Source organism: Plecotus auritus, assembly GCF_963455305.1.
Source record: "Plecotus auritus genome assembly, chromosome: 9".
NCBI lineage: Eukaryota > Metazoa > Chordata > Mammalia > Chiroptera > Vespertilionidae > Plecotus > Plecotus auritus.
Genome location: NC_137783.1, coordinates 145037717 through 145060785, shown reverse-complemented (window position 1 = coordinate 145060785; position 23069 = coordinate 145037717). Strand labels below are relative to the sequence as shown.

The following is a 23069-nucleotide window of genomic DNA, read 5'->3' as shown; positions in this document are numbered from 1 at the left end:
GGAATTGTAAGAAATGCTAAACTTCCGCATGTCCTATTGGCAGGGTATACTCGAATGATACCTTTGTCTCTACTGAGAGCAATTGAGTTTTGGAGTGTTCTGTGTATATATGTGCAAAGGAGAGCCTGGGAAATGGGCCCTTCTTTCCCTTTCTGTTTTGCAAACTTCGGGAGCTCCCAAATCAAATAGTTTAGGTTTAGCCCGGCTGGCGTGGCTCAGAGCATCGACCTATGAGTCAGGAGGTCACGGTTTGATTCCCGTCAGGGCACATGCCCGGGTTGTGGGCTCCGTCCCCAGTGTGGGGTGGGCAGGAGGCAGCCAATCGATGATTCTCTCTCATCATTGATGTTTCTATTTCTCTCTCCCTCTCCCTTTCTCTCTGAAATCAAAAAAAATATATTTTTTAAAAAGTTCAGGTCTGTAATCCAGTTGTATGGCTTTAGGATTTTTCACCCTGAAGTGGGTTTTATAATAGTACCTCTCTCAAAGGGTGGTCACGGGCATTCATTTTACATCAAGAATATCTAATCAGGGGTCCTCAAACTTTTTAAACAGGGGGCCAGTTCACTGTCCCTCAGACCGTTGGAGGGCCGGACTATAGTTTATAAAAAAACTATGAACAAATTCCTATGCGCACTGCGGGCCCGGGACGAGTCGGCTGCTAAGCAGGACAGGCAGTGGCACCCAGCCCCTCGGCGGGCCGCATGTGGCCCGCGGGCCGTAGTTTGAGGACCCCTGAATTCTAAATCATGCCTAGCCATGGTCTGAGCTTCGTGTCAGTTCTTAGGACTACTAGCTATTATTTTCTTTCTCTGTCCCCACCCCACGTGGTTGAACAAGTCCCTTTTTTCTACTCCCCCAGTTCTTTTTCTTCCTGAGTTACTTGCATTTATATGAATCTAACAGGCCCCATGCTTTCCTCCTTCGCCGGGCATGCGACTGGTGCTCCAATAGTTACCGGATGAAGTTGAGGAAGCAGCCTTGAATGTGGGCAGGAGGAGGTGGTGATCTTTTCTTTTGTTTCACCCATCTTCCTCTCTCTTCCTTCTTTCTGACCCTCATGGGGCACTCGGGACAGCCTGGCCCCCAGGATATGCATCTCGTGTCACCTGTGGCTTATTTAGGCAGGTCCAATCTCACCTTACGTTAAGCAAAGCTTTCATTCTGAAGGATGGCGGCCAAGTCTTCGCCGCTTTGACAACCCCCAGGTGGCTGGTGGCAGGTCCAGGAAGCGCTCCCCTCTGACACTGCCTCTTCTCTCCTCCAGGGCCAGGAGCTGACCATCCGCCAGATCTCCCTGCTGGGCTTCCGTGACCTGGTCCTGCTGAAGGTGAAGCTGGGCGACCTGCTGCTGCTGGGCCCGTCCCAGCTGCCCCCGTCCATCGTCCAGATGCTGCTCATCCTGCAGGTGAGGCCCCGGTGGAGATGCGGCCCCAAGGCCGAGGGAAGAAAAGAAGGAAAGAGACTGCCGCTGTGGATAAGGGGGGAGGAACCGAACGACCAGAGCACCTTAGCTGAGTGTCGTGTCCTTTAGTCGTTCATGTCCCTTTGCTCATTTTCCGTTTGCTGGACAGCCCCTGAGCATCTCTGAGGTCCCTGGAGCCGAGCTCTGCGCTGGGGTCCCAGTGGGAGGGAGACGCAGTCCGGTCATTCAGGCAGGGAGCACCCATCCCTCCTCCCCTGTTCGGTCAGGGAGTCAGGAGTTATAAGTAACAGCAAGAACCCACCGCATCCTAGCTCGAGCCAGACCAGGGCTCTCTGGAAGGTTCCTGGGGCAGGTGGGCTTCCTAAAAAGACAGCAGCCAGAAGGAAGAGCGTGTCAGGCCACTGAGGGGCTTGGCTCTGCCCTTCAGGTCTAGGCTCAAGTCTCCCGGGCTAGGTTGGGCGCTTCGGGGCTACGGTCCCCCGTTAGGGGCTAGCTTTACCTCCTCAGGCCTCGACTCACCTCCTTGGGGCTATGCTAGGCCCCTGGGGGCTGGGCTCCGCCCTTCAGGACTTGGCTCAGCTCTTTGGGGTTAGCCCAAAAGACTGTTTTGCTTGTTTTTTAAATATGTTTTTATGTATTTGAGAGAGGGAGAGAGAGAGAAACATCAATGAGACAGAAACATTGATTGGCTGCCTCCTGCACGCCCCCTACTGGTGATCAAGCTCACAACCAGGCACGTGCCCTGGCGGGGAACGAACCCAGAGACCTCCTGGTGCGTGGGAGGATGGATGCTCAGTCACGGAGCCACACATCTGGGCACCATCTTGAAACTCTTAATAATTTTTGAACAAGGGACCCAGCGTTTTCATTTTGCACTGGGCTTTGCGGGGTGGGAGGGTGACTTAAAATCCATTCCGCCTGGAGAATTTGACAGGACGGCCGTTGGGCTGAGCATGGCTCCAAGGGTCCTTGCCTCTCTGCTCCCCGGCAGCCCCTGGGCCCCAGCGCGTGGCTTGGAGTCCTTTCCAGCGATCAGCGGAGTCCCCCATGGGTCTGCTGGTTTTCTGGAAAACCTTGGTCACTTCTGGCTCCTTTCCGGATCTGGCTGCTGTGGTCACTGTTTCTTTAGCTGGTGTTTGCTCCAGCCTGGGCTCTGAGGACTCCAGTCATGCTGGGCTTTTTGACCGGCCTCTTCATCTTGGGGCTCAACACACATCTCGCTCCACTGTGACTCCCTTTCTTCTGCTGCTCTGGACTTTTTCGTATTCGGTCCCCCTTTCTTTTCTAGCCTCTTTACAAGTGGCAGGAAGATGTGCTCGGAGCCAGACAGCCTGGGTTCCATTCCTGTATTTTCTGTTTTTGTTTTATGGATTTCAGAGAGGGCGGGAGAGGGAGAGAGAGATAGAAACATCAGTGATGAGAGAGAATCATTGATTACTGCCTCCTCCACGGGATCGAGCCTGCCACCCAGGCCTGTGCCCTTGACAGGAATCGAACCTGGGACCCTTGAGTCCGCAGGCCGATACTCTATCCACTGAGCCAAACCGGTAGGACCCATTCTTGGGTGTTTGCCACAGACCGGCTGTGTTCTCCTGGGCAACTTGCTTAAGCTCCCTGGGCCTTCTTTCCTCATCTGTAGAGGGAGATAAGGAGACTGTTACCTTCCTCGGGTTGGTGGGAGGCCTCTTTGCTTTGAGAGTGTCATGTGCTTCTAGAAAGTGCCTGCATGTCGAGTGTGACAGTGGGAGTGGGATTCCTTTGGTTGGGGCCAATCCTCAACCTTGGAGCTGGGGTGGGGACAGTCCACACAAGCTGCATTGGTGGGACCCGTGGGAGAGGCGCCATGGCAACGATGATGGCGGGTGATTACAGGGACCCATGATGCAGGCCTCGGTTCCCTGCGTTCCAGCCACAAGAGCTTGCCTGCTGGTGTCACTGCCTTGGACATGGCTGGAGGGCCCGCTGGCCTTGACAGCGCTGACTGACCTTTGCCCCTCTTGGATGTTTGTTTCCAGAGTGTTCATGAGCCCACAGGCCCTACTGAGGGGTGTTTGCAGCTGGAGGAGCTGGTGAAGCAAGTGGTTTCTCCTTTCCTGGGCGTCAGCGAGGACCGCGGCGTCTCGGGCCCCACACACACGCTGGGTAAGGGCCACAGCTCCCGCTGGGTAAGGGCCACAGCTCCTGCTGGGTAAGGGCCACAGCTCCCGAACTGGCCCGAGCCTTGATGATAATGCTATCAGCCACAAAGATGTGCCAAGATTCTTGCTTCGGATGCAGGCCTGTGCAAATGTGTGCACGTTTACCCCTCGCTTTTCCCCGCTGGCCTGTGTCTTGGTAACCTTCTCCCCACCCTGGGACTCCCCCCCGGGGGCCCCTACTGTGCCTCCCGGGAGGGCGGGGGCGCGGTGCTTGTCTGGCCTGCATCTTTGACCCGTGGTTTTTTGATCTTCCCCTGGTGCCTGCCACGTTAATTTCTCCTGGGTCTGATACCAGAAACTGCCTTATTGCACCCGCCGCCACTGAGTGGGAAACCGCCCGTGGTGGATTTCCCTTTTGAAATCACCTGGAAATGGGAGGCCAGCTCTTCTGCACGTGTGGTCAGATGAGGTGGCGCTGCTGCTCCCGCTCCGTGTCTGTAGGTACCGCCAGGGCCTGCGCACCTAGGAAAGGGGCTCCTGGATTTGGGGACCAACCCTTTTGGGGCCGTTTTTTGGTGTCTGGGAAGTTAGCATTAGTGAGCGTCAGGCTCGGCAATAGGCCCCCTGGAGAAGCTAGAGTCGAGGCTAGTAGAGTGCGACCTCCGTCTAGATAGGGAAGTAGCTCTATAATAAGGCATTTTTATCGCAAAAGACGTTTCAGTTGCCGTCTGAAACAAAAGTTCCCTAAATGTAGGAACTTCTTGTTGGTTGTTCTGTCTCCAGTAACTGGAATAGTGCCTGGTATACAGTAGGCACTCAAACATGTAAGTTAGATGGATGGCATCTGTACCCCGAGGCCAGGACGACCAGCACCCACAGAGGGGTGCAGGGCCGGGGAAGGATTCCCTGGATTTAGAACCTTTTGCCCCTCTCCTTGCTTGACTGGAGTTGGAGCTGTGCTCAGAGCACAGAGCGGAGGGGCAGCTTCCAGCAAGGTTCTGCCCCTTCCCGAGCCTCTCCTGCAGAGAGAGGGGGGGGGGAGGTTCTGCCCCTTCCCGAGCCTCTCCTGCAGAGAAGGGGGGGGGGAGGTTCTGCCCCTTCCCGAGCCTCTCCTGCAGAGAGAGAGAGAGAGAGAGAGAGAGAGAGAGAGGTTCTGTCCCTTCCCGGGCCTCTTCTGCAGAGAGAGGCAGGGCTGCTGCGGTCTTCACCGCCCCTTCGTGTTTCTCTGGAGACATCGGCTTAACCACAGCCACCGCAGACGGGGTGCTGCCCCAGCCTGCTGCCTGCCAGGTCCCCCCATCCCTGGCTCGCTCATCACTTACTCATTCCACCCAGGAGCTGGAAGGAGGCGGAGTGGAAATGACAGCTGAAGGAACCCTGCTCTCCCAGATGGGCCTGGGCACCTGTGGCCGCACCCTTCCTGGAGCCCAGCTTCCTGCTCGGGTGGCCACGGGCTCACCTCCCCGGGCGGGGTGGGGATCCAGATGTCAGATGCCCCCAGGTTGGGCCGTGGCAGGGCTCCACCCGTTATCGCTGGGCCTAGAGCCGGGGGCAAGGGTAGCCCCAGAAGTTTGTTCAGTGAGGGCTTACTCTAAGAGGCTTAGCTTCAGTTTTCCAGCTAAAATAATACAATACATGCTTTTGTCACATTACAAAGCAAAGGCGGGAGGATTCCTTCTTGGACTAAGGACCATCCTTGTCGCCCAGGGTGTTGTCTCAGTAGGAGCCGAGAGGGGAGGAAATGACCCTTTTTGGATTACTTCTGTGTTGTCATTCCAACAAGGGCGCACTAAGACCCTGTCCAGGCACCTTTTGAGGTGCTGCCGGTCTATCCCGGAACAAGGCTGACCCACCCCTGCCCTCTGGCGAGCACGGTCAGGTGAGGAAGGCACAAACAATAGACGAGGACTCATCCATGTACAAGTGCTCTGAGTGGGGAAGTACAAGGGCTGTGGCTCCCCACCACGGGGGACTTTACCTGGACGGGGAAATCAGGGAAGGCTCCCTGGGGGAAGTGAGATCTGCTGAGGACCTCTAGGATGAATATGAGTTAGCTGAGTAAACAGGAAAGGCAGCCTGTCCCCAAAGCAAAGGGAAGGATCTTCAGGAGGGTTTTGGGGTGGGGGGTGGAGAGCAGGAGGGTGCAGCATTTGAGGAACTGAAATTGCTTCAGAGTTGCAAAGAGGCTGGTGGCAAGGGCAGTCTGGGTGGCTGGACCCTGGGCCACAGTGGAGGCACTGTCGTTCCCGTTTCACAGGTGAGGGAAACGAGGACTGAGGGCACTTGGCGAATGGAGCCAGGCTTCCAAGTCCCCACGCTGGTGCACTGCCCAGCTTTCCCACACGCTCCACCTCCCCTCGCACCCCCTCACCCCTGGCCACTCCTAGGAGATGGCTGTGATTTCACTGGGGGCGGGGGGCATCTGAGGAGTGGTCCTTCCCTCTCCTCCTCCCTTAGTCCAAGACGCAGCTGAGACCAGACATTTCCCCTCCAACCTCGGCTGCTATCAATCTAAACTGGCCACAGCGGTGCCCTTCCTTATTGGGGACACTCCTTCCCAGACTCGAGGACTCCCGGCCTCAGTCTTCCCCTCCATACAATGGAGATGATGGCATTTATCCTGCCCCTGGGAGAGGAGTGTAGTAAGGACCCAGGAGAGGCGTTGGGCGTGAGAAAGCCTGTCCCCACAGGAGGGCTTTGCCATGGTCCTGGGGCCTGGCTAGGGGTGGGAGCGGTCAAGGGCAGCGGGATAATCATCTGAAAAGCCACCACTTACCAAATGCCTGTCACATTCCAGGTGCTGGGCATGTATTCATTTCATCCTGGCACAACCCGCTGCGGGTGGGGACTGTGGTGTCTGGGTCTCAGAGTCATTAAGAAGCTTCACACAAGAGGGGAGGTGACCAGAGCTGGGGAGGTGGTTTTTTTTTACATGTTTGATCTGGGATTCTTGGGGTCCCCCCTCCCCCCCTCTCTCTCTCTGCCAGCCAGGCCCATGGACTTGAGGAATAAGCCTCATTCCCTGGATATACAAGGCTCACTTCAGAGAAAAGATGAGTCGGAGGCCGTGATGCGGGGGGGGGGGGGGGGGTGTCTCCCCTCCAAAGCCGTCGTTTTACTGGGACAATGAAATCTTCAATAGGCCGATTCGTCAGGACCCAGGCCCTCACCCTACCTTTCTGTAGCATTCCCAAAGTTTCCAAGCCACTGCCGGCTGCTTCCAGGGCCCTGTGAGCAAACACAAAAGCCCTGGCCTTCCCCACCCCTCCACCAACTGTGTCTCCAGCAAGGGGGGCGGGGGGAGCCTTTGCCTCCAGATACCATAGTTCTCTTCCTGACAAGTAGGCATTCAGGGCTTCAGGTGCTGGGGCCTGGCGGGGACACCCACAGTGGCCTGGTGTGCAGGGTCACAATGCCCGCATTATGGCCGCCCCTCCGGTGGGGCCCAGCCGGTGAGCCCTGCACATCAAAGGCTGGGAACCGAGTCCCCAACAAAGGGCCAGGGAGCGCCTCACCCGCTTTCTCTCTGGGGTGTGAAAGGAGCTGCCATCGCCGGCTCCGTGCAGAGGGGATGGATGCCAGAGCTGGGGGTCGGCGGGGGCGGGGGGGGGGGGGGGAGCCTGGTGCGGGAGGAAGGAAAAGAGGCCTTCCCTCCCCCACCCTGTGTGACAGGCAGGAGGTGGCCTGGAGGTAGGTGCCAGCAGAGGGGGCAGGGGGCGGGCCCCAGCCCCTCACCCTGCTCACAGGGCCCCAGGGGGCACTGACAGCTTCATCAGTCCCTACTTGGGAGGTTTTCTCCTCTGAGTGGCAGGGCCCAGCCTTCCCTGGAGTGAAGAAGACAAGCAGGAGAAAGCAAACAGCGACAGTGGGGGGAGCAGTGGGGGGAGCGTCTGTCAGCTCCAGGCCTCCATCAGTTTTAAGGCCTCCCAAGCGGGGGGAGGGGTCTGGGGGCTGACCCCACTGGGGAGGCAGCTGACACTTGTCTTGGGGGTGGCCTCTGGAGTCTGGTGGGAGTTGAGCGAGCAAACACTGTCTTCCCAGGGGACTTGACACAGCCCAGCAGCCCCTGTGGTCTGGGCTCTGCCCACACTCAGTTTGGGGAACCAAAACATTCTGCCCAGAAAGCAGAAGGAAGAGCGGTAGGCCTCTTGGGTGAGTCATGGCACGGAAGGCAGAGAGCAGCAGTGAGGGGAGGTGGGGCCCGCGAGGAAGGAGGAGGGCCTTGGCAACCTCAGGGCTGGGCTTCAGCTGGGTGGCCTGGAGTCAGTTAATCAACCTCTCTGAGCTGAGCACCGCGGAGAAAGAAGCTGCCCTGCCTTAGGGCAGGACCCAGGCAGAGCTGCCACCTGCGGGGATTACGAGCCCAGCTAGAGGTGGCCTGGCCCCAGGGACCATTCCCGATGAGGCACGCATGTGCCTCCGCCTCCCTCTCCGGGACCCCAGGCCACACGCTGAGCCCTCTGCAGGACATCTCTGAGTCCCCGGAGTGCCGTGTTGACCTGTGTTAATAGTATTTGAGTCAGGGCCTCCCAGTGGTCACAACGCGGGGGGGCGGGGGCGCTCTGCTGGTGGCCTGGGCCTGAATATAGATCTCGACCTCAAGTTCCTTTTTTACAAAATGGGCTCTATCATGTCGGTGAAGCACGCCCTAGGGCAGTGGTCGGCAAACCGCGGCTCGAGAGCCACATGCAGCTCTTTGGCCCCTTGAGTGTGGCTCTTCCACAAAATACCATGGCCTGGGCGAGTCAATTTTGAAGAAGTGGCGTTAGAAGAAGTTGAAGTTTAAAAAATTTGGCTCTCAAAAGAAATTTCAATCATTGTGCTGTTGATATTTGGCTCTGTTGACGAATGAGTTTGCCGACCACTGCCCTAGGGGACAGAACCTAGCACATAATAGGTGCTCAGTTAATGATTGCCCCTGGGACAGCTGCCCACCACACACACACACACTGGGCTCAAGCCCCAGTGGCAGGCCCCACATCACATGTATGCTTCTCTTTCTCCTGCTGTGAGCCCAGCACTTCACATGTTATGAAGTGTCTGTTGCAGCAGTCATGGGGACCCCCTCCTCCAGGCTGCCCACCTCACTCTGGCTCCAGCTCTCAGCAGCCCGGCAGGCCTCTCCTGTCAGTTTGCTGTCCGTTAACCTTCCCTGGGTTTTGGGCTGCGGGACTAACAGTGTCAGAGAGCTGGGCGACTTCCAGGCACCCAACCAAGACACCTTTCCTGGCTCATTCTCCCAGGTTGGGGCCCCTGTATATCATCCAATGAATTCCCATTTCTTCCAGAGATACTGCCTGGGTCCGCCCGGCACATCTGCCCCCTGTACCCCCAAATCACCTGTGTCCTGGGCCCAGCTTCTGTTCCAGCTCTTTCCTCTTCCTGGACCTGCATGTAGGGAATGCTCAGCAAACAGCCCAGCCCCACCTCCTGCCTGGCTGGTTGTAGAGTTGGGGCCACAATACGGGGGTTTTCAATTGCCAACCTCGGGTGCTTGCTTTTGGCAGCAGTGGGAGAGAAATGAATTGTGTTCAAGGGCGTTTTAAAGGCTGGTTCTTGAACGGGGTTGCTGCTTCTTTGAACTCTCCTGCTGCTTCTGTTTTATAGGTATCGACTTTTGTGATCATAAAAGTAATACATGGCGATTGTAAAACATGTGGGAACGTTACAGGAACGGGTGCCTCCAGCCTTCAGAGAGCACCTCTGCTACAGGCTGGCATAGATCCTCCTGTCTTGGTGGCCCCTTGGCATGTTGCCCCCTAGTCATTCTTCCCCATCGATTAGGAGTTTTTGACACCCCCTCAGGCCCCCCCACGCTATTTCCTCCTCCATGACAGCCTCTGTTGCTTTCTCTCTTGCAGCCAGGCGCCACTCCCGGGTCCGGCCCAAGGTCACGGTCCTGAACTATGCCTCCCCGATGGCCACCGGCGGCCGGCCCCTGAATGAGATGGCCCTGACCCCTCTGACAGAGCAAGAGGGGGAGGCCTACCTGGAGAAGTGTGGCAGCGTCCGGCGGCACACGGTGGCCAACGCCCACTCGGACATCCAGCTGCTGGCCATGGCCACCATGATGCACTCAGGCCTAGGCGAGGAGCCCGGGGCCGAGGACCAGTGCCTGCTCCTGCCGCCCCGCTTCTCGCCGCCCCACCGCCAGTGCTCCAGCGAGCCCAACATCACCGACGGCCCCGAGGAGCTGGAGGAGGTGGCCGGGGGCTGCCCGGAGGACTCGGAGCCCAGCTGTGCCTCCCTCAGCTGACTGCCACCTGGGGACCTCCCGGCTCTGCCCAGCAGCCAGCATGAGGACAGCCCCATCCTGTGGCTCACCAGCGGGCCCTTCCTTGGGGCAAGGCTGCCTTGTGTGTTCTTGGGGACAGGCCTAGTCTGAGTGCCCGGGGGGAATCCCTGTTGTCAACCTCTCTGTTTTCCTGCCTGTGACCACCTCTTTGCAGCCACACAGACCCAGCTGCCTGATGTCCACTTTCTGATTTCCAGCCTGGCCTGCCTGGCCCGGATTTCATGTCTGGGCTTCCCCGCTCAGATCCTGGACTGCCCAATGCCCCCAAGGACACAGCCCAGTGTCCTTGGCATGGCTGTGGCAGGAGGCTGACTGGGCCATACCTAGAGCCCAAAAGGATGTGCTGGAGTTCCGCTCTGGGTCTGGTGATGCAGAGGTGTGTGGGTGAAAAGGTACCTCTCCTTCCCTGTTTGTGGGGAGTGAACGCAGACGCAGCCCCTACCAGGCAGGGCCCTGGGAAAGCGCCTTCCTCATTTTAGTTTCAGGATTACAGGGCAAGAGATGCCCCCCTGGTGCTGAGGGTCCCCTACATCACATCCGGGAGGCCTCCAGGCTGGATGAAGCCTCTGCATTTCCCCCCAGGCTTCCTCCCAAGCTCACAGAACCAGCCTCCCTGGGGGCATTGCTGGTGCTTTCATCCCTCTTGACGTCAGAAACTGACCGTTTTCCTGTTGTGGGTGAAGGGCCGAAGGGCCGGCTGATACCAACCAATTAGTCTTGTTCCTGGATTTGACTTGAATTTTTAAAATGTGCATCGTTTCAAAACAAATTGTTTGCGAATATTTGCACGGAGGGTCTTGCACACGGCTCCTTCCCAATGGGGTGTGTCTTCAACACCCTCCGGGAAAGGGGACGAAGCGTTTGGGGGTGAAAGGGACCCATGGTGGGCAGGGCTCACGGGCTGCAGAACTCTGGAAGCAGCTGGGCTCGGATCCAGAATGGCCTGTGTTTGTGAGTGTCATGGCTCGTAGGAGGAGCCGCAGCGAGGTAGGGAGGCGGCTGCATGAGCAGAGGGCTGTAGCAATGGAATGTCTCAGTGCTTTACTGTGGGCGGGGGTGGGGGGGTGGGGGGAAGAGTAAGGCGGGCATATATAGGACCTTTTGGAGAGATGTTCATTCCCTGTGAATAAAGGGAATTCAAATGCCTGGAATTTCTAACCCGTGAGGCCTCCAAATGCCTCTGCTAGTGTGCTGTCTCTTTGCCGGCTTTCTGTCCACGTCGAACCTCTCTTCTCTTTGTCTTTGCCTGTTGGCCCCACTCGGAACAGCTGCAGAAGGAAAGAGAAGGCTCCCTGGGACCCTTCTGGCACCTTCTCGGTATCCTGTTAGGCTTGGAAAGTTTGTTAATAAAATCTCAGAGGCGAGAGGAGGCTGAGGGAGGATGAGGGCAGGTTCGCCGCCAGCAGGGGAAGGGCCTTCTAAGCGCCTCTGAGACTTGACAGCATTTCCCTCCCGGGCGGAGATCCGAACCATGACCAGAGCTGTGCTTTGGGTGGCTGCTAATCTGGAAGTTGTGTTTTAACAAGTTGTTTCATGTTCATCCTTCCACGAGCGTGCTGGAAGACAAGTGTCCAGCGGAGGTCTGAGAACGTCAAACAAACACAACCAGGATCTTGGAGAGTGTGTGGGGTAAGATCCACAAGTTGGCGGATGTGCGTTAGCGGATGGAACGTCAGTCGGTCACAGCACGGTGCTGTACTTAATGGATGGCTTCGGTCCTTTAGCACACGGAGCACTTGGGACTTGGCTGTATTGATCCAGGCAAAGTAATGAATCATGCTGGGGTTTGTGGGCTTTTGGGTTGTTTTTTTTTCTTCTTCGTTTACAATGCTAGCACTACATACGTGTTCCAGTGCCTTTTCCATATAGTAAGTGGCCCCGATGCGGACAGCGGTCATCAATGAGCGAGCTCCCAGGTGGAGAAGGGGAGTGTCAGTCCAGACCCAGGGAACCTGACTTTGCTGAGGGCTGTTAGCCAGTTTCACCTCTGATGTACACACCGGCTGTTTGCACAGTGAACACTTCAGACTGTACCTATACACACGTTATTGATGTTCATGGGCATTCCAGCCATCAGCGTGTTCTAACACTTTCTCCCCTTCATGGCATGAATATCCCTTTTCATCACTGAGTGAGGATCTTCCTGTGGCTGAGGTTCAAGGACAGGAAGCGATCACTCTAAACCCCCAGTGAGCTCACAAACCCAAAAACCTCTCATGCTGTCTGTTTCCGAAATGGATCCGATAAACATCGATTTGTCCACGCCACCTTCCCTGCTCCCTGGGGCGGCGCCTGGACTGAATCTGCCAGCGCAGCAGGCCATTGGGCGTCCTGTCCTCACACTCTGTCCCCGCTTTTCCTGCCTCCATGTCCCTTCTCCTGTTGCCGCCCCTCGGGGCTTGGCAGCAGCCTTCCCAGCTGGCCTCCCTGGGTTTTGTTTGCCGTCCTTGTCTGGGTTGGCAAGTCATTTCCTGGAGCAACGGCCTGTCTGTGGAGCCTGGAAGACGCCACACTGAGTCTGAGACGGCAGGACCTCTGCCAAAGGGGCTTGGTCTCTTCCCGGGGTGTGTGGGTTCGGGGGATGCTCACCCTATTTACTCGTGGGTGTCCCATGCATTCCCCTCTAGTTCGCTTTGGCAGAAAGAATTTATAATGTTTTATACTCTTGGCCTACGTTTTCCTAGGAGGGCGAGAGCAGCAGCAGCCCGAGACCTCTGAAGGCTTAGGAAGTGCATTTACAGAGGCGTGACCTGAACTGAGAGACGGTCCTGGAGGATGGAGAGCGAGGAGTGTGTACACTTTTGTTGAGTCTTCCAAGGCTGTTGCTATGGAAACAGCGGCCAAGCACTCACCCTCGGCAGGTTTCATGTCCTCGGTGCACCGCTGCATCCACTCACCCATCCACTCGTCCACCCATTACATGTATGGAGCTGCTGCTGTGCGTGGTGCTGGGGATACAGTGAGGGATGTCGCCAGGGTGCCTGTGTTTTTGGAGCTTACAATCTTATTAGGCCAACAGGAATTTCAAATAAAGAAACACAGCTGATGGCAAAAGGCAGTTGAGTAGAGGGTTACCTGAGGTAAGGTGGCTAGAGGAGGTCTCTCTCTCTTTTTTAAAAAAATATTTGTATTGATTTCAAAGAGGAAGGGAGAGTGAGATAAAAATATCAATGATGAGAGAGAATCATTGATTGGCTGCCCTCTGCACACTCCCTACTGGGGATTGAGCCAGCCCCCTACTGGGGATTGAGCTGGCACCCTGTGCATGTGCCCTGACCGGGAATCGAACCGTGACCTCCTGGTTCATAGGTTGACGCTCAGCCAGTGAGCCACGCCAGCCAGGTGAGAATGTCTCTCTTAACATTGACTTGAACTGAGACCTGAGTGATAAGGAGCCAGCCTCACAACGTGCTTTCATTTTCTATGGCTGGCGCACCAGATCTACCACCGATGTGTAGCTTTACACACACACATTTATTGTCTCTCGGGGCTGCTGGCTGGGAGTCTGACGTGGGTCTCCCTGGGCTGGGATCACGGTGTTGGCAGGGCTGTGTTCCTCTCTGGAGGCTCTAAGGAGACTCCACTCCCTTACTTGGGAGCCTCCAGAGGCTGCCCTCTTCCCTGGCTCCTGGCCCTCTTCCTCTACCTTCAGAGCCAGCGATGGTGGGTGGACTCCCTCTCGCCAGCCCGCATTCTGCCTCCCTCTTCCACTTTGAAGGACCCTTGTGGGTCCATCGGGCCCATCCCGGTAATTCAGTATAATCTTCATGTCAAGGTTTCTGTGGGCACTGCCTCTGCTGCTCTCTCAATAGAAAACAGGCCAGCCACATGGGAGCCTTGGAGAATGAAACTGCATCTGGCGGGTGGGTGGGTCTCAGTGGCCAGGGCACACTGGCTGGCCTGGCCCACAGGCCTCGGAGCCCGGCCTCCACCCGTCAATGCCTGGCCTCCCCCAATGACCATGATTCTGGAATCCCTTGCTCAAATCTGTTACTTCTCAGCTCATATGCCTATCAGGCCCTCATCACCCCTGTCTGGACCTCTATGACTTGGTACCAATTTGTCTGCAGATTTCATCTCTCCTGTGGACATCCCCAACTGAATTTTCTAAAATTCAATTCTTAGTAAAACTTCTCCTTGCCTTCCAATAAAAGCCACACACCTGAACTTGTCTTACACAGTTGCCTAGTTCTTCACTCGACCTTCAGAAGTATGCTTTCTCTCCAAGTCACTCATTCAATTGGTTCTTAATTTCTTTGGCCTTTTGGCCTACGTTTGAGGACCTTTGAGAAGAATCCTAAGCAATGTGAATGTCTTGAATCTTAATAGTCTCCTGAATTCTTTCATATTCTTAGGACGACATAACTTTTAAGAAATACCTATACTTCTGTCTTATATCAGTTAAATATCTCATAGTTTTGTCTGGGGTCCAACTTATGAGGTCATTCCATTCTCTGGAGACTGATCTAGGATCAAGTCAATTGCCTGTCAACAAATACGTTGGCTGCCCATGCTAAGGTAGTTTGGAGACGCACTCAGTAAGTGGAAACAGCATAAGACTTCTGGTTCTGGCTATAGGGGAATGGCTTGTCTCAGATTAATCTTCCTGCCAAAATAATTATAAAAGTTGGACGAAATATAGAAAGCATCTGTTTGAAGGAATTGGAGAACACCCAGTCCAGACGGGATCTGAGAGGCTATGACCTCTAAGAGAAGGGAAATGTATTGGGCAATCTTCACATTCACCCTGGTTTTTCCTGAGGGCATTTTGCCAAATCACTGGTGCGGCTGGATGGAGGGGAAGAATGGTGATAGCAGAAGCAGCAGTCTTACGGGGCTGAGACCAGAATTTAAGGCTGCCAGAGTAGCTGGGACTTGAAGGGAGAATGATGGAGAGGACTTAATGAGACAGCTGCTCTTCAAGCTGCTGGCTGACTCCTCAGCTGAGCAGACAGCGAGAACTCCAGGAAACCCAGCAGAAAACAGCAGCTGGGAAGCCAAAGAGCTGAACAGATTTGAGTTGTTGCACAATGGTGAGGAGACAGAGGTTCATGTCCTACTGAGGTAGAGGGGCTTTGAGAAACATCCTGGCCTTTTGGTTAAGGCCCCAGAAGGGCCACACTCTAGGAGTAAAAGTCATGCTCAGTAGGAAGATGGTAGACTAAAACACAACTATATCAGTAATTACATTAAACGTAAATAGACTAAACATTCCAATGAAAAGACAAAGATAATCAAACCAGATTAAAAAAATAACAATATGCTGTTAGTAAGAGACACTTTAAATGCTGAGACACAGAAAGATTGAAAATAAAAAGATGGAAAAAGATATATATATACCATGTAAACACTAGCAAAAGAAATTTGGTGTTGCTAATTTAGTTATGCAAATTTCATAATGATCAAGATTCATTCAAAAGAAAGAGCCTATATAATAAAAGGGTATTATGAAAATTGGCCCTAAGGGCAGAACGACCAGAACGACTGTAGGATCAGTCACTATGAGGCACACTGACCACCTCTTGGTCCTTTTCCCCGGCTGTCAGGCACCGATCACCCAATGGCAAATGAGGAACCAGTGGCGGTGGGGGGCAGGGCCAGGTGCAGGCAGCTGGGGAAGATGGCCCTGATCGCAGGCCAGGCCTAGGGACCATACCTGCACACGAATTTCGTGCGCTGGGCCTCTAGTATACATTATAATACATTAATTATCATTTATTGGTCATCAATTATATGCTAAACATCACCCGAAGTATTTCACATTCATTGTTTTGTGTAATCCCTGAGCACTTTTATGAAGTAAATGTTATCATCTCCACTAGATGAGGAAATTGAAGCTCTGAGAGACTGAGCAATTCACCTCAGGTCACACAGCTGGAACATAACAGAGACAAGATTCAAACCTAGTTCTTTCTGACCTCTTGCCAAAGAGCTTTTAACTGTCGCTCTGCTTTATAATCACCGTACTGCCATTTGGAGAGGACCTCTGAGGGCACAGGAGAGGACATTCGGTGGGATTCCTGGTCTCTGCCCTGGAAACCCTTTAAGAACTAAGATTATCCCTGACCAGTTTGGCTCAGCGGATGGAGCGTCGGCCTGGGGACTGAAGGGTCCCGGGTTCGATTCCGGTCAAGAGCATGTGCCTTGGTTGCGGGCACATCCCCAGTGGGGAATGTGCAGGAGGCAGCTGATCGGTGTTTCTCTCTCATCCATGTTCCTGACTCTCTGTCCCTCTCCCTTCCTCTCTGTAAAAAATCAATAAAAAATCAAGAAAAAGAAAAAGAACTAAGATTATCTAGCTGACTCTTGCACATGCGTGCACATCACACACACGTGTAAATGCTCTGCTCTTCCATATACATGATCTCCCAAAGGTACAGAGACCTTCAAGTTGATGGACTACAGACCTCTTTGATTTCTTAATTCAAGTTCTCAAGAACCAGGTCTGGTTAAAGAATCATGTATTTGTCCCTGATTCAGTCCATGGTCGAATACACAGAGAAACCAGGGGACACTGTTTATAATTTAATCTTTCTCCTCAGTCACTTTGCTGCCACTGTGGTCAGTCAGACCCTTTTCCATGTCCAGGGACTGGGTGACCTTTGAAAAGTTACTTAACCTCTCTTTTCTTCTTCTGCAAAATGCAGTTAATTTTGCAGAGGAAAACACACACACACACACACACACACACACACACACACACACACCCCGGAAACAACTTAAACATCCATCGATGGACGAATGGGCAGACAAAACGAGGTATGTTCATACAGTGAAGTTCTATTTGGCAATAAAAAAGGAGGAGCCTACGTATGACATGCTACGTCATGGACAGACTTCAAAGACGTTATGCTGAGGGAAAGGAACCAGACACAGGAGACCACATGGTGTATAATTCCATTCATGTGAAATGCCCGGCAAAGGAGACTTATTGACACGAAAGATAGCGTACTGCTTGTCTGGGGTGTGGGAATGGGGATTAACTGTACATGGGCCTCAGGGTTCTTATTGCGGGGATGGAAATGTTTATTCTAAAATTGATTTATGACTTAGTAACTTATAAAGTTACTAAAAGTCTTTGAACTGTATACCTAAAATTGCATTTCTTTTTTTTACCTGTGGTAAGAAATACATGACAAAATGTGCCATTTTAATCATGGTTAGGCGTGTGGTTCTGCAGCATCAAGCACCTTCACATTGAACCCTCATTGCTACCCACCTTTAGAACGTTCTCATTTTCCCCAATGAAAGCTCTGTCCCATTAAACAACTCCCGACAATACCTCCCCACCACCCAACCCCATTCTACATTCTCTTCTATGGTTTGCCTGTTCTAAGTACCTCATGTAAGTGGAATCATACAATATTTGTCCTTTTGTGACTAGCTTATTTTGCTTAGAATAGTGTCTTCAAGATTCATCTGTATTGTAGCATGTGTCAAAATTTTCTTTTTTTTTTTAAGGCGGAGTAATATTCCACTGTAGGTATATACCACTCTTGGTTCATCCATTGATGAACATTTGTGTTGTTTCCACTTTTTTTACTATCATGAATAAGACTGCTATGAATATGGGTGTATAAGTATCTTCAAGTTGGTGGATTTTATAATATGTAAAATATATCACAATAAGGTTATTTTAAAATAAAAAACAAAATATTTTCCTCAAAATCCAAAGAGCTAATAAATGGTAGATGCTGTTATCAATAACTTAAAAATTGGTAAATTTGACCAACAGAGTTTTTAAAAATTAAGTTTATTTAATAAAAAAGATATGTTCAGCCGAAACCGGTTTGGCTCAGTGGATAGAGCGTCAGCCTGTGGACTGAGGGGTCCCAGGTTCGATTCCGGTCAAGGGCATGTACCTTGGTTGCGGGCACATCCCCAGTGGAGGCAGCTGATCGATGTTTCTCTCTCATCGATGTTTCTAACTCTCTATCCCTCTCTCCATTCCTCTCTGTAAAAAATCAATTTTATATATATATATATATATATATATATAAAGGTATGTTCAAGATTAAGAAAAAGGAAAAATACAGAAACGTATAAAAAAGAAGTATCTGTAATCTCACTTAGAGATAAATAAACACTGAAAGGTTACTACACAAAAGCTACTAAATTTTAATTTTACTTTAAATGAGTAGAAGAAACTGAACTGAAATGAGGAAGTTGCTGAGCTCAGGTTCTCCATTTACAACAGAGCTATTCATTCCTGAACTACCTCTCCAGAGGCAACATAAGTTATAAAAAATATTGAGGCTGTTTTTCTATATAAATACATGTTTCTTGAGGGTCAGAGTTTAATTCCCCCACATGGACAATTTTTTTCATAAAAATCAGAGGACCTTTCTGATGTTTAAACAAAGTTGCCTGAGTTTTTAGATGAAAAACAAAAGAACAAAGTTGAAAATCTTAGCAAGCTTTTAGATAAACTTCAAAGAGAAATTACTGGGGAATGACTAGTGTGCAAGCCAAATAACGACAAAAATGACAGATCACTGACTTAAAAAGCAGGAAGAGCCCTGGCGAGTTTGGCTCAGTGGATAGAGCGTTGGCCTGAAGATTGAAGGGTCCCGGGTTCGATTCCGGTCAGAGGCACATTGCCTGGGTTACAGGCTCGGTCCCCAGTAGGGGGCATGCAGGAGGTAGCCAATCAGTGATTCTCTCTCATCATTGATGTTTCTAGCTCTCCCTCTCCCTTCCTATCTGAAATCAATAAAAATATGTATTTTTTTTTTTTAAAAAATCAGGAAGGAACCCTAGATGGTTTGGCTCAGTGGATAGAGTGTCAGCCTGTGGACGGAAAGGTCCCGGGTTCGATTCTGGTCAAGGGCACATGCCTAGGTTGTCGGCTTGATCCCCAGTAGAGGACATGCAGGAGGCAGCCAATCAATGATTCTCTCTCATCATTGATGTTTCTATCTCTCTTTCCCTCTCCCTTCCTCTCTGAAATCAATGGGGATATACAAAATAAAATACAATAAAATAAAATAAAATAAGAAGCAGGAAGGAGTGATTGTAGCTGGTGTCTAAAATAAATCCCAGGAGGCTATACATGAATTCTGAACGTCAGTCTGTTTTCTCCTCCCTCTGATTTGATTGGTTCTTGGTTTTGAATGTGTCTGCTCCAGCCTGAATGTTCTCACTCAGAGGTGGTGAGTAGACACATTCCAGGTTCAGTTCTCACTCACTGCAGAAAAGGATTACTTAAAACTTGGAAATAAGGCAAAAAGTTAGGCTGCATGTCCTTTCAAAGTCATAGTGAAGGCTTACCTCATTTTCGAGGAGAATGTATCCGTGTTTTATATTGCTATTTATCTATAATAATAAAAGGGTAATATGCTAATTAGACCGAACGTCTTCCGGACATCATTCCGGACACGCTTCCTGACAAAGCTGGGGCTGGAAGGAAGCGGCCTGGGTCCCGGGTGCCTGCCAGCAGCTGGAGGAGGGAAGCCCGGGTCCTGGGTGCTGGAGGGAAGCCAGTGCCGGCAACTGGGGGAAGGAAGGCCTACTCTTGCATGAATTTTCGTGCATCAGGCCTCTAGTTATTTCATGATAGCCCAGATACTGTGAAGTTACATGTTAATCTGTATTTTTCCTATCTGGTAGGAAGGGAAACTCCAAAGGTTATAATTTTAGTAGCCTGAGGGACATGAACAGTTTCTTCTGTAACCAACCAATCTTATTCTAACACTAGAGGCCCGGTGCAAAAAATTCGTGCAAGGGGGGGTGGCCTGACCTGCACCCTCTCACAATCCGGGACCTTTTAGGGGATGTCAACTGCCGGTTTAGGCCCAATCCCGCAGACATCCCTCTCACAATCTGGGACTGCTGGCTCCTAACTGTTCACCTGCCTTCCTGATTGCCCCTAACTGCTCTGCCTGCCTGCCTGATCACCCCTAACCACTCGCCTGCCTGCCTGATTTTGCCCCTAAAACTCAAGCTTCTGCTTTTTTTTATTTTTAATATTTATATTTCTTCTTTACCAGGTGTACCCATTAATAATGTGGATTTTTTTTCAATAGATGGAGTTACACATATGTTGATATATATGCAATTTGATATGTATGCTATTTTGTTGTATTGACAGTAAGCTTCAAAACTTCATATGTCAAATTTGCTGAGGTGTTGACATCATAGATATTTTTACACTTAAAAATGTTGAATTTCATGCCAAAAAAGAGCATTTTTGGGAAGTTTTAATTCATTATTTTGAAGAAAAAATTATCATATACTTCAGGAAGCTTATGATGAACATGCTCCATCTCAAGATACTTGTGAACGCTGGTTTAAACGCTTTAAAAGTGATGATTTTGATGTGAAAGACAAAGAACGTCCAGGTCAACTGAAAAAGTTTGAAGACCAACAATTATAAGCATTATTAGATGAAGATGTGTGTCATACTCAAAAACAACTTGCAGAAAGATTAAACGTTGCTCAGCAAACAATTTCCGATCGTTTACAAGCAATGGGAAAGATTTTAAAGGAAGGAAAATGGGTGTGACATCAACTGAATGAAAGACAAATGGGAAACTGAAAAGTCATCAGTAAAATGTTGCTTCAATGGCATGAAAGACTTTTTTGCACCAAATTGTGACTGGCAATGGAAAGTGGATTTATTTTGAGAATCCTAAACACACAAAATCATGGGTTGATCCACAACATTGACTGCAAGGCCAAATCGCTTCAGAAAGAAGACAATGCTCTGCATTTGGTGGGATCAGGAATGTGTGGTGTATTATGCGCTTCTAAAACCAGGTGAAATCGTTAATACTGATCGCTACCAACAACAAATAGTCAATTGGAACCACACTTTGATCGTGAAACAATCAGAAGGGGCCAGAAGACACAGCAAAGTAATTTTGTTTCATGATAACGCACCATCACACACTTCAAAACCAGTTAAAGACACGTTAAAAGATCTTGCCTGGAAAGTATTAACCCACCCGCCATATTCACCAGACCATGCTCCTTCAGATTACCACTTGTTCCAATCGATGGCACATGCACTTTCTAAGCAGCACTTCAAAACGTACAAAGATGTGGAAAATTAGGTCTCTGAATGGTTTGCCTCAAAACAAGAAAAGTTCTGTTGGGACGGTATCCACAAATTACCTGAAAGATGGGGTAAATATGTAGCTAGCGATGGGCATTACTTTGAATAAAGCACTTTTGATGTTTCTCTTGAAGTTATCGTGTTTTCTTTGATTATAAAATCCGCATTATTAACTGGTACACCTAGTAATTTTTATTTTAAAATTCAAGCTTCTTGAGAACATGAGGCATTTAACATTATTCCATATACCTTACAGAGACCTAAGCATGGTAAACACAGCAAATACCTAATACTTATGGGCTTCTATACAAACACTTTCCAACCAGGAATGTGTAATAGGCTGTCTCCAAAAACTTGAACTGGAAAACCTAAGAGTAGAGTGCTCAGATTTCAGGCATCAGGTGCTATCAGCAGGATTTCTATCCCAGTTAAACTCTAATTCTGAGCTCTCAACAGTCTGGACAAACGGCCCTTCACTATCCCCAAAGTTTCTTATTCGTCACTACCCCATTTTCCTCCGCTTCAAACCAAGGTAACAAATGAAATCTTTAATTCTGATCTTCCTCGCCACAAGGGAACAGCAAACCTCAATCGAAATAATTTCCCACCAGAAGTCACACTGCGAGACTGAGGACTAAAGGGCTGACTGTGCACATGCGCAGTAACAGGCTCACATTCTAGCGGTAGGTGCCCAGGCGTCCTCCACAATCCCACAATCCCCTGGTCGCATACTTCCGGTTTTCCAAGCTCTTCCTTAAGTGGTGTTTCCTTCAGTCACGTGGCAAGCCCAGGGCCTCTAGTTGGACAGGGTTTTTCTGTTTTGGCGTTGATAGCTGTTTACTATTTGGAATCAGTGACGTTTGGGGAGTACTGCTGCTGCCATGAACATGTCCGTCCCAAGCGCACTCATGAAACAACCGCCCATTCAGTCCATGGCTGGCGCCGTCCCGTTCGCAATGAGAAAGGTACTGTGCTGAGCCGTTTTCCAATGGGATCTTTCTCTTCCTTCCCCAGCACGCTCCAAACCTACCCCGGGCGACAACCCCAACCCCACAGACCCTTAAGGCCTTCCCCCCTATTTCTTTGACTTTCCCCCATCAAACTCGCACCTTGCGTTGCCTAAGGGCGCCCCCTAACCACACCCTGGGGGGCGAGGCCAGCCTGGGCCACGGGCTGTGGTGTTCTGGTCTCTGGTATTCTGGGTGTGATGCTGTTATGGTCGCTGGCTTTTTATATATATATAGAAGATTCTTTTTTGTTTTGAAAATGCTTTTCCTGGTGGATCACATGCACTCTTTTTCCTTGAATGCTCTTGGAATCAGCTTGGCCATCGAATGGTTCCATCATAAGTGAATGAGCTGAACAAAACCTGTGACACGTGTCTGTTCTCCATTGAATGAGAGCCATGATTTTACTGTTTTAACAAATATACTGAACGTAGTGGACAGATCTCGGATGATACTTTCTCTTCCCATTTTCTGTGACTGTGTGTAGTATGGGCTGTTGGGTTGGCTCCGACTCTGGCAACTCTGAATGAGTGATGTCCACAATGTCCTGTCCTCAACACCCCTGCTCAGCTCCTGGAGACCATGCCTATGGCTTCTTTAATGGAGCCGGTCCATCTCATACGGGGTCTTCTTCTTTTCCTGCTGCCTTCTAGTTTCTGAACATTATTGTCTTTTCCGAAGAACCCAGCCTTCTCATGAGTGCCTGAAATAGGACACCTTCAGTCCTGTGATTACTTACTCTATTTTGCAGAAGACTCACCTGGATGCCAATTTAGTATGCAGATCCCCCAGTGTCCCTTGGGAAGTCTAACTCTGGGAGTTTGGCAGGATGTCTAATGACACACATTTCAATAGGCACCCCAGCAGACCCCAAGGCGTTGGTCCTCAGGCCAGACACCTTGAGCAAGCCCTGCAGTGAAGTGCCTGGTGGCCGTGGTCCTAACGCCGACTTGGCTCTCACTGTTCAGCGTGGCCAGAGACGAACAGGGTTAAACGCTGGTGCCTTGGGATGGACTAGAGTCCAACAGTCCATATTCCTAAACCGTAATTTGGTGATAGCAGTTCATCTCAGATGTTCATCTCCCATTGGCTGTATCAGAACAGGGGCAGGAGAGAGGGGGTGACCAGGAATATATATATATATGAA

The 23069-nt window shown here is 51.0% G+C and overlaps 1 protein-coding gene across 3 annotated transcripts in view; it reads left to right on the top strand.

The window, feature by feature from the left end:
• The window catches only part of PRR5L (proline rich 5 like), a 77824-nt gene extending 66955 nt beyond the window's left edge, over nucleotides 1-10869 (top strand). For all 3 annotated transcript variants that reach the window (XM_080643062.1, XM_080643060.1, XM_080643061.1), the window contains 3 exons: nucleotides 1268-1408; nucleotides 3442-3568; nucleotides 9426-10869. In XM_080643062.1, the coding sequence (XP_080499188.1) occupies nucleotides 1268-1408; nucleotides 3442-3568; nucleotides 9426-9820 (663 nt within the window). In that variant the 3' untranslated portion in view covers nucleotides 9821-10869. The remainder of the gene's footprint in view (nucleotides 1-1267; nucleotides 1409-3441; nucleotides 3569-9425) is intronic.
• Nucleotides 10870-23069: the final 12200 nt, after the last annotated feature.